This window comes from Musa acuminata, chromosome BXJ1-1 (genome assembly GCF_036884655.1).
Source record: "Musa acuminata AAA Group cultivar baxijiao chromosome BXJ1-1, Cavendish_Baxijiao_AAA, whole genome shotgun sequence".
NCBI lineage: Eukaryota > Viridiplantae > Streptophyta > Magnoliopsida > Zingiberales > Musaceae > Musa > Musa acuminata.
This window is the reverse complement of record NC_088327.1, coordinates 10,156,699-10,172,712: the sequence shown is the minus strand read 5'-3', so window position 1 is coordinate 10,172,712 and position 16,014 is coordinate 10,156,699. Positions and strand designations below refer to the sequence as shown.

Sequence of the window (16,014 nt, the reverse complement as noted above, 5' to 3'; positions counted from 1 at the left end):
GACAGACATAAGCATTACATCCAACATCTTGTTCTAGAAGTTTGTTCGTTACATTCTCCGCCACTTATCCCTTCGACGTCCTCGTCGAAGCCTTTGTGAACACTGCAACTCTTCGCCTTTGCTGAGTCTTCGATCTTCCGCTCCAGCTGCAATGCGCCTCCTGGCTCCCAGCTGCTCTTCGCTGTTGTTTTTGAGTAGTCGAACCTTTGATCCGCCATGCTGCTTCAACTCGCCAATGACTTTGATTCTTGTGTGGGGTTGGCTGAGTTGTGTTGATCCTCGTTGATTCCTGCGGATCCACCAAATGAAGGAAAAGACCATCCTTACTGTGCTAGTCTCTCAAAATTTTCACATGCTGCTTGAACTGGGTGGATGCTTGTTGGAGCTTTAACGAGCATCGCCTCGCAAACTTCTGAAGTTTTGGGTCCTTCCTCCACAAAATCTGTTCATTGACTCTTCTTTCGGTTAGTTGTCACATCCAAGTAGGTTCGCATCACTTCCGCTTTCGATTGGCATTTCGTTGGGAAATGAAGCGGACAATCTACTCTCAGTAGCACTGATCACCGTCAGTGAGGATTTGACAAATATTGTCTTCCATTATCTTCGAAGGGTCTTTGAACTTGTGCATGGCTCCTCTGCTGGATAGATAAGAGAAATGGGGTACTCGGTTTCGCCCATTCTCTTAAGAGTTGAGAAGGCAAAGGTTACTTGACTTCGCCCGCCTCCTCGATGTTGTACTTCATGCATCGAGGTGGTTACTGGCCTTCGCCTGCTCTTTGCTCACACTTCTGAAGCACTTGAAGTGTTTGCACTCCTTGCGTTGAGTTAGTTACTGTGATTCGCCTTCTCGATGCCATAGAACTTCTGGAATGCAGGAAGTTTTCACCCCAACTTGGAGTAATTCTCTGATAGATGAGGTCCCCTCTGGGATTGTACCGTCTTCTCCATCAACCCTGCCGCCTACTCCACTGAGTAGCAAAGGTACAGCACCGCGTACTGCCTGCTTCGTTCCTTGGTCGTGCACTCTTGCATGACCCGAAGTCCTTCACTTACGGCTATCTTGATGAGAAACTTGTTGACACCGGTCTTACGAAGTTTCTTTGCCTCTGCCCTTCAGCCTTGTCTCGGTACTTGGAGATTGCCTCTGCATGCTCCACCTCCTCGGCCCCTTTCACGACCAAGCGCTATCCCTCCGTGAGAGCAAGGGATCAATGACTTGTACGGAGGTCCCGCCTCTACGGTACCATAGCGCTGCCATGCCCATGGCCCTACTATCCATCGTCTCGCATCTGTATCCCTTTTCTGCATGATCAGTAGAAATGTCTCTGTGGCACTCCTCTGAGTCCACCTCCATTCTGACTGATGCTTGATTTTGGGTAGCTAAGTCCCTCTTGACTCGTCGTCGCTTCCTCGCCCCTTTCAACCCCCTGCTTCAACACCACTGTGTTCTCCAAGCAGTCTGTTTGGTCGATGGAAAGACAGACTGCAACTCCCATGCATGGCCTCTGCCATCACGTTGTAGAGTTTGCACCGATTCTGTTCTCCTTAGCTTCCTTGGTAGCAACGTTTGCTTACTCGACCTTGTCCTCTGACTTGTCGGGCTCCCTTAAGCGAATATGAGCTCTGGAGCAGTCCAACTCTCCAGCTGCTTCGATCATACCTCTGTATGATCAAGTCCCTCCCATGGAACTCACTGGTACTTGCATTCGAACTTTTCCCTTGGTGGAACACAGCCCCCATATGCTGATGACCAAGCCTTTCATCCGATGCAAAATTCGATGCACGCCCGGAAGACCCGCCTCTACGGTACCATGGCCTTCACTCCTTGAATCCATAGCCCTTCTTGACGTCGTGTTGTTCACCGAAGTGGAGTTTCCAGTAACTCCCGATCATACCTCCATATGATCTCATCCCTCACGTGACATGTCGTGTGTGTCGCATTGCCACGAACTGTTCCACCACGATCCGCTGCACCATGTCGCCTCCTGGTGACATCTCCATTGCATTCTGATCCCTATGGAATAAACTCGAATTGTGAACCCTCCATGTGTGGCCTCTGCCAATACATCGCAGGGTCTCTTCCACCTTCGAATTTGTTCGCTCCTTTGGCAATCGACCTTCATCCACCCACTCTTGGGTCACACCTAGATGAAGCACCGCTCTAGGACAGTCCATCGCCTAGTAGCTCCCAAAGTCCACCGACTCCACTATAGTTCGTGCACCATTGTCTGGATCCTGGGCCTCTGCCCCTACCAGCACAATCTCCGCTGCGCACTGCTTCCTTCATGGCAACTTGAATGGCAACACCGTGGCATATTCTTCAAGAGTACCCGCCTCTGCGTCCTCTTGCCCCGTACTAAGGCCTTTTGAACCCAACTTCGCCTCCGCAAGTTGAGTCGCCTTAGTTCCTCCATCGAATGCTCCTCCGAGATAAGGTGCATGTGCCCAGAAGCTCCCTTCGTCTTTGGCACCATGCAAGATGAGTCTGCTCCGTCAGAATGAAGGACCCATGGAACAACATGATCCTACCCTTGCCTCTGCAAGAGTTCATGTCTTTGACCTCTGTCTAAGGAAAGCACTGTGCTTCTGCTCCATGTTCCAACTTCTCTGCTGGCTCCCTTCGGGCGGCTTGGGTACTTCGCCAAGTTACACCCAAGTTGCTCCGCTCTTCGTTTTTGCATTGAGTCGATGGTGGCCCTCGTGCCCACCATTCCACGGGTCAACCCTCCCTTGAGTTCGATCTCCACATCGACTTCAAGTGTGCCTTCATTTAAGTTGCTTTTAGGTCGCTCCCCCACTTGATCTCGCAATGCATCCACCAATGCATTCTCTCGACGAGATCATGTGACAACTCCTCGCCGCTTGCTCAATCCATCGAGCTTCGTGGAGTTATTGTTTGTTGAGGTACTCCTCAACATGTGAGGTCTGCCTCACATGATTCTCCCTCTGGAGAGTTGGGACTTATCCCTCCTGGATAACTACCCCATTGGAGCAACATCTCTCTTCATTTCGGAGACCACCATCCCCTTGGACTACTCCGATCTGCTGAACAAACTGTGCATTGTTCTGCCTCCTGCAAACACACTTGCTAGATTGCGACTCCACGTTCATACAGCCCCCGCTGCACCCCTCGAGGCCTAGCAACATGCTGAACTCATTGCACACTTCAGCCTCCTACGGACGTATCCTTCACATGCTGAACATTCCATCGTCTGCATACAAGCCCATGCACGAGAACCAAATTCTTCGAGTTAGCAATTCCCCTCACCTTTGTGAGCTTTGCATAACTCTTTTGGTCGTTGAGTAACTCATTCCACCTTGGATGGTCTCATTCTTGCCAAGCGCCTCGCTTGCCTAGAGCACCATCAAGTATAGTTGTCAACGTTGAGCCGTAGCTCAAACTCAGCAATCCCAACCTCTGTGCGCTCCAAATTCTTCCATGCTTGCATGTTCTCGTGGTGCCTCTTGCGCGAAGGGTTTGCCATTCCTCTGAATGCCAATCTCAGATGCTCGCTCCTCTAAGCGACTCTTTTCCCTACATCTCCATGCCCGTTTTCCCTCAAACGGTCGCGCGTGTGCTGACTGCCCTCAACACAGCCCCGCTAGGTCCCCCACGTTTGCATGTCAAGTGTTTCTATGAGTGCTTGTCTCGCTCTGATACCATATGACACGGACTTAGCTGGTTTTGCCTAAGTCGTGCGGCACCCTTGCGCGTCCGTCCGCAAAGGTTAACCTCCTCGAAGCCTCCCATTGTCTCTTAGGACCAACAAAAGAGAGAACGGGTTAAAGAGAACGCCTCGATCAGGATCCACAAGCAAACATGTCCGAAAAACACTTCATAGACAATGCAAATTACAAACAGACTTTACAAGCTATGAACAGTGACACAACAAAGGGTAAAATGATCCATTATAAACCGAAAAGCTCTCGCACGTGTCCACATGACACAACCTTTATTTACAAGCCTAAAGAGGCCACCAACCCAACTAACATGGGACTATTTAGCCTTCGGTCGCCCCTCTACCTGCTGTACAAGGTATAAACATGCCAAAAGATAACGGACAGACATAAGCATTACATCCAACATCTTGTTCTAGAAGTTTGTCCGTTACAATAGGGCCCCACTTTCCCGTCATCGTCTCACCTGTGGGATCACGTCCGCAGCTAATAATAACATTTCCCCGCCGCGTTGTTTCTGGCTTGGACGTGACAGATGATCCGAAACACCGGTGAACGGACGCCTCCCACAACAAGACAGCAAACACGAAATAGACCTCGTTCGATAAATTTATATTCAATAAGATTTACACTATTAGATATGCTTATCAAAGATCATAACCTTATATTTATAGTTTATCATTGCAAAAAAAAAGTGCATCTACTTAAGTAAATAACAAAAGACTAATAATACTTAAAAATCCATTTTATTTATAACAAATGCAAAAAAACAGAAAAGTCAGCGTTTCCTAAAAACAAATAAATATATGCTATTCACAAAAATCCAAGTTTTCATTATATTTTCAGAATTTTTAAGAATTTACAAATGATATATACACATTCATATATTATTAATTAGTTTTACTTAATGACACTAATGACCTTATGTTAATAAGTACTTTTACATATATATTCTTCTACCTTTCAATTTTAGCATATAACATCTTTGCCAAGACAAGTGAAAAACACAAATATAAGTAACTCGGGAGGGTTTGTATGTAATTTTGCGTACTCGGCTATATCACATCGACCCGCAGTGTAATAGGGCTTCCCATCCCACCCGTGGCCTCGAGATCCTCTTCGGCTGCGTTGTCCGTGGTCGCGAGGAGACCACCAAGCTCGAGGGAGATCATCGATCCAAGAAGCTCTCGTCAATGACGCTCGGTGGTTCCGGTGGATCTGGCGTCGTCGGTGAGCAATCTCTCCCCCTCCCCTCGTTCTCCATCCCGTTTCTTTTGACCTAGGTTGGGGGCTTCAGGTCGATCTATGCATAAATCTTTCGCTGCATGCTGATTCACAAGGGGTTTCGCTACCCCGAGCCTAAAAGTTCGTTCTCGATTGTTATTATTTGGGAGGATTGAATTGATTCTGATTGATACCACGGAGGGATAAGAATTCGGTCGATATCCGTTAATAGGACATCATCTGTGATGTGTATCGGGCTTTGAACAATCTTTGTTCTCTTAACAGCGATTCTGTCGGTAGTGTGACTTGATGCTACTGATTGGATAGCCTGTGATACTCTTGTCATGGACTTTCAAGAGGATCGCTAAGATCGCTATGCCATGAGAATTGATAAAGATGATACAAGCGTTATTATTAGGAGGGATCATCGTCTTTGATGTTCCATCTATTGGTATCAGAATTCCTCTATGATTCCTATTGAAGATATCTCCTTGTCAACCTTAATGCAGTTAACTATATTTTTTTATGGCAACAAGTAAATTCCGATCACCTTTTCTCAAATGGAGAATTGGCTGCTCAGAGAAAGAGGCCTGAAGTGGTGACATCAAGATTTACTAAAGATCTCTTGTAAGTTTGTTATCAGACCATAATTTGATAAGATCCAATTGAAATCTGCGATTAGAGGATGAAAGCATCAGAAATTCTTCTTTGCACGTTGCAAAGCTGATATGAAGCGACCACATGAGACCCGTTAAGCTAGCTTTGCAACGGTCATGTTTAGGCTCATATATTTGTACACACTTGGGATCTCTTCTAAAAATTTCCCTTGAGCGGCTGTCCTTGTTTTTGTAGGTTCACATGGAACTAAGTTTATGAACTGATTTTAGAATTTGTATCCATCAGGAAAAGCACTTTATCTTGTTTTCTTTATCTTCAAGCTTTTATAACTTTTGAACTGATACCCTCTTGCTTTGCCACCTACCCATGTCTTTTTTAAAGTATCGTATATATATATATATATATATATATATATATATATATATATATATATATATATATATATATGTATGTATGTACGTATATGTTTAACACTGAATTCTGCATCTCTGAACTTTAGTGAGAGAGCGATGAATGAAACCAAACTTAAACAAGGGTCCTAAATCTAGGGTTAAATGATCACAGGTGTCCTCTTTGAAGAACCAGAAGCCAGAATTTCTACAAGATAATACAAGAAAGATACATGTATTTTTATCATTTTATCTCAAACAATATAAAACCTGTATGTTGCACGAAGAAATGAGTTTGATATATGCATCCATTGTGACCTGCAAATGTGCAAACATGCATGACCATACATCTATACATGATGTAGTGTAAGTGATGGGCTTGTTCAATACCTTTTTTCTAGCTTAAGGACATGATTAGTTGCACATATCATGGATATTTGAAGGAGCCAAGCCACAACAGTTTTGTTTATGCCTAGGCGCTTGCCTATGGATTCATGGCTATTGTGCATAATTAGAATGGAAGTCCCTGCTGCATCAGAAGTTATTTGTGAAGCCAAAAGTATAGCAAGAGGACCTCTAGATGTTATCTTTTTAATGAGCACCTGATTGAAAATGGATGATGATCTCAAAGAAGATTGTATCGATCAAGATAATCTTTTAAATACAGTTTTCAGCGAGGAAATGCTGTAAGGCAAAGGATTGTTTCACTGAGAAATATCTCATGATTTCAGTCTGGTAGTAGGAGGTTGGTTTTGGAGTTGCAGCTTTTCTAGGTTGACATTGATCTCATAATTTGATCTAATTGTGGTGAGATTTCCCTGATCCGACAAAGATGTTGCTGGGATTGTGGCAGGTTTTCAAAGACATCTAAATCCAACCTGACTCTACCCTCTGCTTTAAGTTCATGTAGCTTGAGATCCCCAAGTCTAATATTACTTGGTATCTTAGTTTCCTAGTATTCGCTTCTGTTTCCTTTCCTTCCACTTGCTTGCTCTACCCCACCTCCCGTTCCTCTCTTTCTTATCCCTCATCTCCTTCCAGCCCCAGCCCCTCGTTTTTCCTTCCCATCATTCGATATGTATATTCTCAGCCACTCCAAGAAAATAGCATCCTAATAACCTAACTTTTTTTTCAATTTTGTTTACATGATTAGTACTTGTTATTTATTCAGTTTATCTTATTCTCAGTCATTCTATTTCGAGTGGAACTGGTGTTTGTGTCATCATTTCCTTAGAATTCCTCAAAAATGCAATGGTATTAGAATACCTGCTTGGAGACTTATTGACGTTACCAATATTTACATTTTGGCATTTTGTTGTTACACGTTCTCTTCATTTAAAATAAATTAATTATTCAGTCTGATTAGTTATCCATCATAGGATACTATATCTTCATTGATGTTGCATGCAGTTCCTAGGAACTTCAGATTGCTTGAAGAGCTCGAACGAGGAGAGAAGGGCATAGGAGATGGGACTGTAAGCTATGGCATGGATGATGGAGATGACATTTACATGCGCTCGTGGACCGGAACAATAATCGGTCCCCATAATGTGAGATACTCATTTTTTAACTTTCATACCTTGCCATATTCGAACTATTCGCATCTCTTGCACCGGTACTCCTTTACAGACGGTCCATGAGGGTCGCATCTATCAGCTGAAGTTGTTCTGTGACAAGGACTATCCAGATAAACCACCCAGCGTCCGATTCCACTCGCGCATCAACATGACCTGTGTCGATCCTGATTCAGGAGTGGTAAATCCTACAATTCAAAATGAATCGACAGTTCTAGATGTGTTTGGTGAAGTTATTTCTCTCGGAAACTGATGTTTGATTTCCATAAATCCAGGTAGATCCAAAAAAATTTTTAGTTCTGGGGAACTGGCAACGTGATTACACAATGGAGTATATTCTAACACATCTTAAGAAAGAAATGGCGGCATCATATAATCGTAAATTAGTTCAGCCTCCGGAGGGCACTTACTTCTAAGACAATGAATGGTTCTCACCATTGCATATTTGGATCGAAATCAACTGTCCTGTATCGTTTAATCAATGAACATAAGTTTGTTTATTTCATGCTCAGTATTGTAGTTTGCCTGGTTATATATTTCCGTGTAGACTGTGCACTAATGCTAAAGTGCAACCTTATATGTATTGCCCAAGTCTCTTGTTTGCGTACCTGCCTGTGGTATCGTCATCCTTGTCTTGTTTTTACTCGGCCTCTGTGGCCATCATAATATATGTGATAACAATGAATCAAATGTCATAATAAAATAAGTATGAAATTTTAAAATATGATACGTATTGGATTGCTTGGGATAGAATTATTGAATGATATATTGATGATTAAAAAAATATTTATTTTGATTTTTAAGAAATTCATACGCCTCTGCATCTGCCGTTTAATCTGTCATTTTACGTATGAGATGTTGCTTGACGATGGTATTTGATCCTTTTTGCTCTTCATTTGCTTGGAGCTAATTAATTAATAGCTGGTAGTCCAAGAAAGAAGAAAGATAAGCTATATTCCACGACGTCCTATGATTGCCGAGCCACTTCATTCATGATGGAGACGGCCGACTGTGGAGGATCATGAATCGATTTAGGGCATGATCGATCGATCGATTGCCATGAGAGGAGGATGGTGGTTGGGTGGATGACGCCCTCTTGCATGTGCATGAATCGATTAGGGGTAGCTGCTCCGCCTATTCCGGCTCCCGAACATGGGAGATGGTGGTCGAGAAGGGTAACAGTGGGAAAGCAAGTTCATCCTCGTTTCATGCCATGTCTTCATACTGTTGTCCGTGGTGTTATGACTGTTAGAGATAAAGAGGAAAAGGAAGAGGAGACCACTCACATGGCTATATATGTTGTTGAGCACATGGAGCGATCAAGCGGTGACAGCAAGAACCTGCAGCATATCTGGAGAATGCAATCACCTTGTTATCCTGTCTTCCATCATTTTTTTACTGAGCTGCTGCTATCTGTTACCTCGACCAACAACGATCGATGATGGCTGAGCCCAACCCTGCGTGCTGCATGCAGACAGGGTTGTAGCTCCATGGAGCCAAGTTTTCCAGCTTCCATGAATCAGGGGGCTGCTCCAAAACCAAGTGCTGCCTGTCATTCTCCCGAAGGAAAACTCATTCAAGACAGTAATCTCCATAACGAACGTTGGTCCAAGACATGAAGAAGGTAGATCGGCGTCAGCTGCACATGGGTGGGCGGGGTATCTGTTGTAGCATCGTCGCTTGCTCTGCTCCACTCCACGTTTTGCTATCAGCCGAAAGGATCTCTCGTCGTCCATGCACGTCAGGGCCGCGCAGGGTCTTGGCACATGCTGCTGTGCCTCCTTCGCGCCGCGCCGTGCACACGTATTACCATCCTGCCACCTTCTTCTTCCTCTTCTCGCTCGGACAAAGCAGGGAATTAAGAAGAATACGCTGCAGTAAAGAGATCCACGTTTCCTAATTTAAGTAAACGTCAACGTGATGGTGTCCGAGATGAGAGGATATATAGATTGACGACCTGCTTTACGTTGACTCTGTCAGTAAATGACTTTTACTCTCTCTCACTCTCTCTCTCTCTCTTAAGATGTGTTCTTCTCATTGATGCCACACTCCTCTTTACCTTTCGTTTCCTTTGCACGCGGAGATAATAGTATAAACAGTAGGGGCATTCTGTAGCTCATCACTTATAAAACCCGCTCTCGCCACTTCGCTCTCCCCCTCCCTCCCCGATTCTCACCTCACCAGCCGAGAGATACAGAGAGATGGGAGGAATGGGGAAATGCAGCAAGATCCGCCACATAGTGTGGCTGCGGCAGATGCTGCGGCGGTGGAGGCTGAGGGCCGCGGCGGTGGAGGCGTTAAGGAGGGGGCGCGGAGGGGCGGGGGCGGCCTCGGACGTGCCAGCAGGGCACGTGGCGGTGTGCGTGGGGAGCAGCTCCCGGCGGTTCGTGGTGCGGGCGTCGCACCTCAACCACCCAGCTTTCCGGGAGCTGCTCCGCCAGGCCGAGGAGGAGTTCGGCTTCTCCTCCCGCCCCGGCCCCCTCTCCCTCCCCTGCGACGAGGCCCTCTTCGAGGACGTTCTCCGCCTCGTCTCTTCCTCATCCTCGAGGTTCACCCACAACACTCTCGAGCACCTCACGAAGCTCTCCCACGACATCCCTTCCTCCTCCTGTTGCTGCGATGTCGGCCGGTGGCTGCACGCTGCCGATTCGATGCCGCTTCTGCACGCCCACTGCATCGCCGACAAGCCCGTCTGATGAACTAAAACGCACGCACAGTGTGTTTGCAGCAGGAGGAGGAGCAACGAAGTGATCATGATCGAGAAGAGAGATGGCGAAGAAGCGGTTCAGCAGCCGAGTCATCCCTTTGTCGAATCGGATCACCGAGTTAGCGAGCATTCATTAACACGCCGAGTCGTCCGAGTCGTTCTTTCCGCACAAACTCAGAAGGGCAGAAGCATTCTTCATTCAGTCTGTCTTCCCTCTCTTTCTTTGTCTTGTCGATATTATTGTGATTAATCATTGTCATGCCACTCAAGTGGACTCTCATTATTATATATATATATATATATATATATATATATATATATATATATATATATAATAAGAATTATATATGGGATTTATATTGAATAGGCGTATCATATTAATGGGTGGCGATGGCATGAAAGGTGATGCATGTGAGGGACATGTCATGTGCATGTCGAGGACACTGTATCCAAACAAGCTTGATTTATTATACTTGATTTAGTATAATAAAAGCCTTTTTATTATACTTGAATTATTTATTCTCAAACAAGCTTGGTTTTTCAAGAAACTGGTTTAAATTATGAAATCCAAAAATACTTATTATTAACCATGGTAAATTCATATTAGCATTTAGCACTAGATTTTGATCTCCAGAAATTATTGGGTCTTTGCTATAAATATACAGAGAGAGAGAGATATACATTAATTAACAGAGAACAGTTTTTCCTGTTTCTCTTCGGCAAATTAGTGTTGGGTCCAACCCATATGTGGGCTTGCACAAATTTGGATCATCAGCCCAAATCAAAGAAATCAAGAGAGAAAGAGCAAAATTGAGTGAGCGTGCAGCGTGCAGTGCAGCGTGTACAGCAAGCGTGCGACGACTGAGGAAAGAGGAGAGAGAAATAAAGAGAGAAAGATTAGGTTTCTGAGTTTTCTGCTTGACGATCGGTGGCCAAACGTTGTCAGTTTCGGCCCAAATTTTATGTGGAGAATCCTTACAGCAAACTCTACAATCCTAACGGTGTTGATCTACAGTTTACCCTCTCTAAGGTACTTTCCTATGATATCCACTTCGTGAGATCTAGAATTCTCTTTTGAGGAGATCCATCGTATGTGATGAAAGATATGTTATTCTTGAGCAAAGATCTATGATCTTGATGTTATTCTGATCCTCTAGTTATTCTAGAGAAGACCTACTATAAATCTGTTATCATTATTATTGATAGTGGAAGTTTGAGGTGGACTACGGTCCCGTGGTTTTTCCCACATTGGGTTTTCCACGTTAAAAAGATTTGGTCTCACTGTGTGATTGATTTATTGCTCTATTGTTTATGCTGTGCTGATTGATATTAGCATTTTGATATCAAGTTGATATTTTGATGAGGAACCTATTTTGATACACAAAGAGGGAAAAGAATTATTCCGCATTAACAGGTTTCTTCCCAACAAGTGTTATCAGAGCATCAGGTTGTTTGGTGCTAGTTTTCTTGTGTGATTAAAATGGAGTCAGATGGTATGATTAAATTGAACTCATCAAATTATTCCACTTGGAGGCGTCTGATGGAAGATTTGCTTTATTGCAAAGATTTATATAAGCCTATCAAGGTTAAAGATAAACCTTCTACTATGGACGATGAAGAATGGGAAGTTCAACATAGAAAAGCTATTGCCTATATTAGAAGATGGATGGATATAAACTTGCATGAGCATATTTCAGATGAAATCAGAGCTGATGTTGTTTGGCAAAGGTTAGAAAATCTCTTTGCGAAAAAGACAGTGGGAAATAAAATTTCTCTCCTCAGAAGGCTTGTAAATTTGAAATATAAAGATGGTGGCAACATTGTTGAGCACATAAGCCTATTTCAGAGTCTTGCAAACAAGTTGGTTGCTATGAAAATGAATATAAATGATGAGATGCAGGGATTATTACTTCTCAGCTCTTTACCAGAAAGTTGGGAAACGTATGTTGTGATTATTTGTAACTCCACGCCAGAGGGGACTCTAACCATAGATATGGTTAAAGACAGTTTGCTAAATGAAGATGCTAGAAGGAAAGAACAGGGTGAATCTTCTTCTGGTGTATTTGTTACTGAAAAACAAGAAAGACGTGGAAGAAGTCATAGCAGAAATCCATATGGTTATAGAGGAAGATCCAAGTCTAGAAGATATATCAAATGTTTTCACTGTAATAGGCCAGGTCACATGAAGAAAGAGTGTAGGTTTTGGAAGCGAGAACAGAATGAAACGAAGAAAAATGAAAAAGAGACCAATACAGTTGCTGCTGAAGGTAATATCACTATTGTTTGTGATGAAGGTTGTGTCGGTCTTGTAGCTCAGGACAGTAACTGGGTAATTGACTCTGGTGCTTCATTTCATGTTACTTCTCATGGTGATTTCTTTAGATCTTACACTGTTGGTGATTTTGGTAATGTTAGAATGGGAAACAATGGTACATCTAAGATTGTGGGTATTGGAGATATTTGCTTGGAGACCAGTATTGGAAGCAAATTGATACTCAAAGATGTAATGCATGTTTCAGATATTCGTCTTAACTTGATATCTACAGGTAGACTTGATGATGAGGGCTTTGCACATTATTTTGGTGAAAGTAAATGGAAACTCACTAAAGGTTCTCTAATTGTGGCAAAAGGAAAGAAGATTAACTCTTTTTATGTCATGGAAGCTAAGCTACACAAAGGAGAGATTAATGCAATTCGAAAAGGTGAAAGTATAGATCTTTGGCATAAGAGGCTTGGACATATCAGCGAGAAGGGACTTCAAACTCTTGCTAGAAAGCAGTTCTTACCAGAGTTGCAAGGTACATCTCTTAAATCTTGTGATCATTGCTTAGCTGGAAAAACACATAGAGTTGCATTTCAGACATATCCATCATCTAGAAGATCTGATGTTATGGATTTAGTTCATACTGATGTTTGTACTATGCAAACTAGAACTCTTGGAGGTGCTCTTTATTTTGTTACTTTTATTGATGACCATTCTAGAAAAGTTTGGGCTTTTGCTTTGAAATCTAAAGACCATGTACTCGATGCTTTCAAGGAGTTTCATGTCAATGTTGAAAGAGAAACTGGCAGAAAACTAAAGTGTATTCGATCAGATAATGGTGGCGAGTACAGGGGTCCTTTTGAGAATTATTACAGGTTCCATGGTATCAGGCTTGAGAAAACAATTCCTAAAACTCCTCAGCAGAATGGTGTGGCAGAAAGGATGAACAGAACCATTGAAGAAAGGATTAGGTGTATGCTTTCCCACGCCAAGTTACCAAAGTTATTTTGGGGGGAGGCTATAAGAACTACAGTTGACCTGATAAATCTTTCTCCATCAGTTCCTCTGCAAGGTGATGTTCCAGAGAGAGTATGGAGAGGAAAAGATATATCTTATAATCATTTGAGAGTCTTTGGGTGTAAAGCATTTGTTCATATTCCCAAAGATGAGAGGTCCAAGCTTGATAATAAGGCAAAAGCATGTATCTTCTTGGGATATGGTCATGAAGAGTTTGGGTACAGATTATGGGATCCAGTGAACAAGAAGATTATTAGAAGCAGAGATGTTGTGTTTCTTGAAGACCAATTGTTTGATGATGGTGATAATGTTGAGAACCCAGAAACCTCTGTTTATATTCCTTGGAGTTTGGGTCCAGTTCCTTCACCTGTAGTTCATGATGATCATGGGGGAGATGAACAAGAAGATTGTGGTGAGAATACTAGTGATGATACACCTACAGTTGATGATTCTGAACCAACTGAACAGCTACCTCCACCACCAGTTGAGATTTCATTGAGAAGATCCACTAGAGAGCGACAACCCTCTACCAGATATCCTCCACACGAGTATGTTATGCTTACTGACGGGGGAGAGCCAGAAACTTACCAAGAAGCTATTCTACATGAGAATAAGAATGAGTGGGTTAAAGCCATGCAAGAAGAGATAAGATCCCTGCTTGAGAACCACACCTATGACTTGGTAAAGTTGCCTAAAGAGAAGAAAGCTCTCAAGAATAAGTGGGTTTACAAATTGAAGACCGAAAGCAATAGCTCACAACAGAGATACAAGGCACGACTAGTTGTGAAAGGATTCAGTCAAAAGAAAGGTATTGACTTTGAAGAAATATTTTCTCCGGTTGTAAAAATGTCCTCTATCCGAGTTGTTCTTGGTTTGGCTGCCCGTTTAAATTTAGAAGTTGAGCAACTTGATGTAAAAACAGCATTTCTTCATGGTGACTTAGAAGAAGAAATTTATATGGAGCAACCAGAAGGTTTCAAAGTTAAGGGAAAAGAAAATCTGGTATGTAAGCTTAGGAAAAGCTTATATGGACTCAAACAGGCACCTAGACAGTGGTACAAGAAGTTTGATTCCTTTATGATGAGCCAAGGGTATGATAGAACCACATCTGATCATTATGTGTTTATGAAGAAATTTTCAGATGATGATTTTATTATTTTACTACTATATGTTGATGATATGCTGATTGTTGGCCATGATGTTGGAAAAATTGGAAAGCTTAAAAGAGAGCTAAGTAAGTCTTTTGCCATTAAAGACTTAGGATCGGTGAAACAAATTTGGACCATCAGCCCAAATCAAAGAAATTGAGTGAGCGTGCAGTGTGTACAGCAAGCGTGCAGCGTGCAGCGTGCGACGACGGAGGAAAGAGGAGAGAGAAATAGAGAGAGAAAGATTAGGTTTCTGAGTTTTCTGCTTGACGATCGGTGGCCAAACGTTGTCAGTTTCGGCCCAAATTTTATGTGGAGAATCCTTACAGCAAACTCTACAATCCTAACGGTGTTGATCTACAGTTTACCCTCTCTAAGGTACTTTCCTACGATATCCACTTCGTGAGACCTAGAATTCTCTTTTGAGAAGATCCATCCTATGTGATGAAAGATATGCTATTCTTAAGCCAAGATCTATGATCTTGATGTTATTCTGATCCTCTAGTTATTCTAGAGAAGACCTACTGTAAACCTGTTATCATTATTATTGATAGTGGAAGTTTGACGTGGACTGCGGTCCCATGGTTTTTCCCACATTGGGTTTTCCACGTTAAAAAGATTTGGTCTCACTGTGTGATTGATTGTTTATGCGGTGCTGATTGATATTAGCATTTTGATATCAAGTTGATATTTTGATGAGGAACCTATTTCGATACACAAAGAGGGAAAAAGAATTATTCCGCAGGTTTCTTCCCGACAATTAAAACTCAACGGTGAAAGAGGGTGGGAAGAACACGCCCGGCACTGTACACACTAATCCTTCCCAGCTAATCTAACATGGGAATTCACGTGAAGAAGATGATGGAGGAGAGGTGGTGTTGGACTTCAGGTGAGGGCGGAGGTGAGGGAGCGGAAGGCCACCTCGTCGCAGGGGATGGTGAGGCCCATATGATGGTGGAAGCCGAACTCGTCCTCGGCCTGGCGGAGGAGGCTCTGGAACTCGGGGCGGGCCAGGTAGGAGATGGGCACGATGAATCGGCTCCGGTTGTCGCCGACGTAGACGACGAAGTGGCCCCTGGGCACGTCCACGGGCAGCCCTTCCTCCTCCTCCTCCTTCTTGCCCTCCCTCCCTAAGCTCGAACACCGCTTCAGTATCTGCTTCAGCACCGCAGTCTGACCCACCTTGTTCTGCTTCTTCACCGCCATGTTCTCTTCCTTGCTTTCTTGTCTGCGTGCGTTCGAGAGACGAGGAGCAGCAGCAGGAGGAGAGGAAGTGTGGTTGAGCTGTGGGAATTGTAGAGTGGCGGTAAGGTGGGGATGCTATTTATGCCAGCAGCGAGACTCTGCGAGAAGACATGCGGGGCCGATGCGGCTCGTGGCTCTGCTGACCTCGCCA

General features: G+C 43.6%; 3 protein-coding genes across 3 annotated transcripts; 2 read left to right on the top strand and 1 right to left on the bottom strand.

Annotated features, from left to right (window-relative positions):
- Positions 1 to 4,748: 4,748 nt before the first annotated feature.
- LOC135672232 (ubiquitin-conjugating enzyme E2 variant 1C-like) lies at positions 4,749 to 8,090 on the top strand. Its single transcript, XM_065180694.1, has 4 exons — positions 4,749 to 4,908; positions 7,320 to 7,459; positions 7,539 to 7,664; positions 7,759 to 8,090. Exons 1-4 carry the CDS (start codon positions 4,872 to 4,874, stop codon positions 7,897 to 7,899), a joined length of 444 nt encoding a protein of 147 aa, XP_065036766.1. The 5' UTR covers positions 4,749 to 4,871; the 3' UTR covers positions 7,900 to 8,090.
- Positions 8,091 to 9,626: 1,536 nt separating this feature from the next.
- Positions 9,627 to 10,440, top strand: LOC103993206 (protein SMALL AUXIN UP-REGULATED RNA 12-like). The gene has a single exon (XM_009413180.3). It carries the CDS (start codon positions 9,685 to 9,687, stop codon positions 10,177 to 10,179), a length of 495 nt encoding a protein of 164 aa, XP_009411455.2. The 5' UTR covers positions 9,627 to 9,684; the 3' UTR covers positions 10,180 to 10,440.
- A 4,924-nt stretch (positions 10,441 to 15,364) lies between these two features.
- Positions 15,365 to 15,896, bottom strand: LOC135680527 (protein SMALL AUXIN UP-REGULATED RNA 51-like). Its single transcript, XM_065194507.1, has one exon. The coding sequence runs from the start codon at positions 15,822 to 15,824 to the stop codon at positions 15,504 to 15,506; it is 321 nt and encodes a 106-aa protein (XP_065050579.1). The 5' UTR covers positions 15,825 to 15,896; the 3' UTR covers positions 15,365 to 15,503.
- Positions 15,897 to 16,014: the final 118 nt, after the last annotated feature.

Coding starts and splice junctions, on each gene's coding strand:
- LOC135672232 (XM_065180694.1), top strand. CDS start 4,872: ATGACGCTCGGTGGTTCCGGTGGATCTGGCGTCGTCG. Junction 4,909..7,319: donor CGGTGGATCTGGCGTCGTCG/GTGAGCAATCTC, acceptor TGTTGCATGCAG/TTCCTAGGAACTTCAGATTG. Junction 7,460..7,538: donor CAATAATCGGTCCCCATAAT/GTGAGATACTCA, acceptor ACTCCTTTACAG/ACGGTCCATGAGGGTCGCAT.
- LOC103993206 (XM_009413180.3), top strand. CDS start 9,685: ATGGGAGGAATGGGGAAATGCAGCAAGATCCGCCACATAGTGTGGCTG.
- LOC135680527 (XM_065194507.1), bottom strand. CDS start 15,824: ATGGCGGTGAAGAAGCAGAACAAGGTGGGTCAGACTGCGGTGCTGAAG.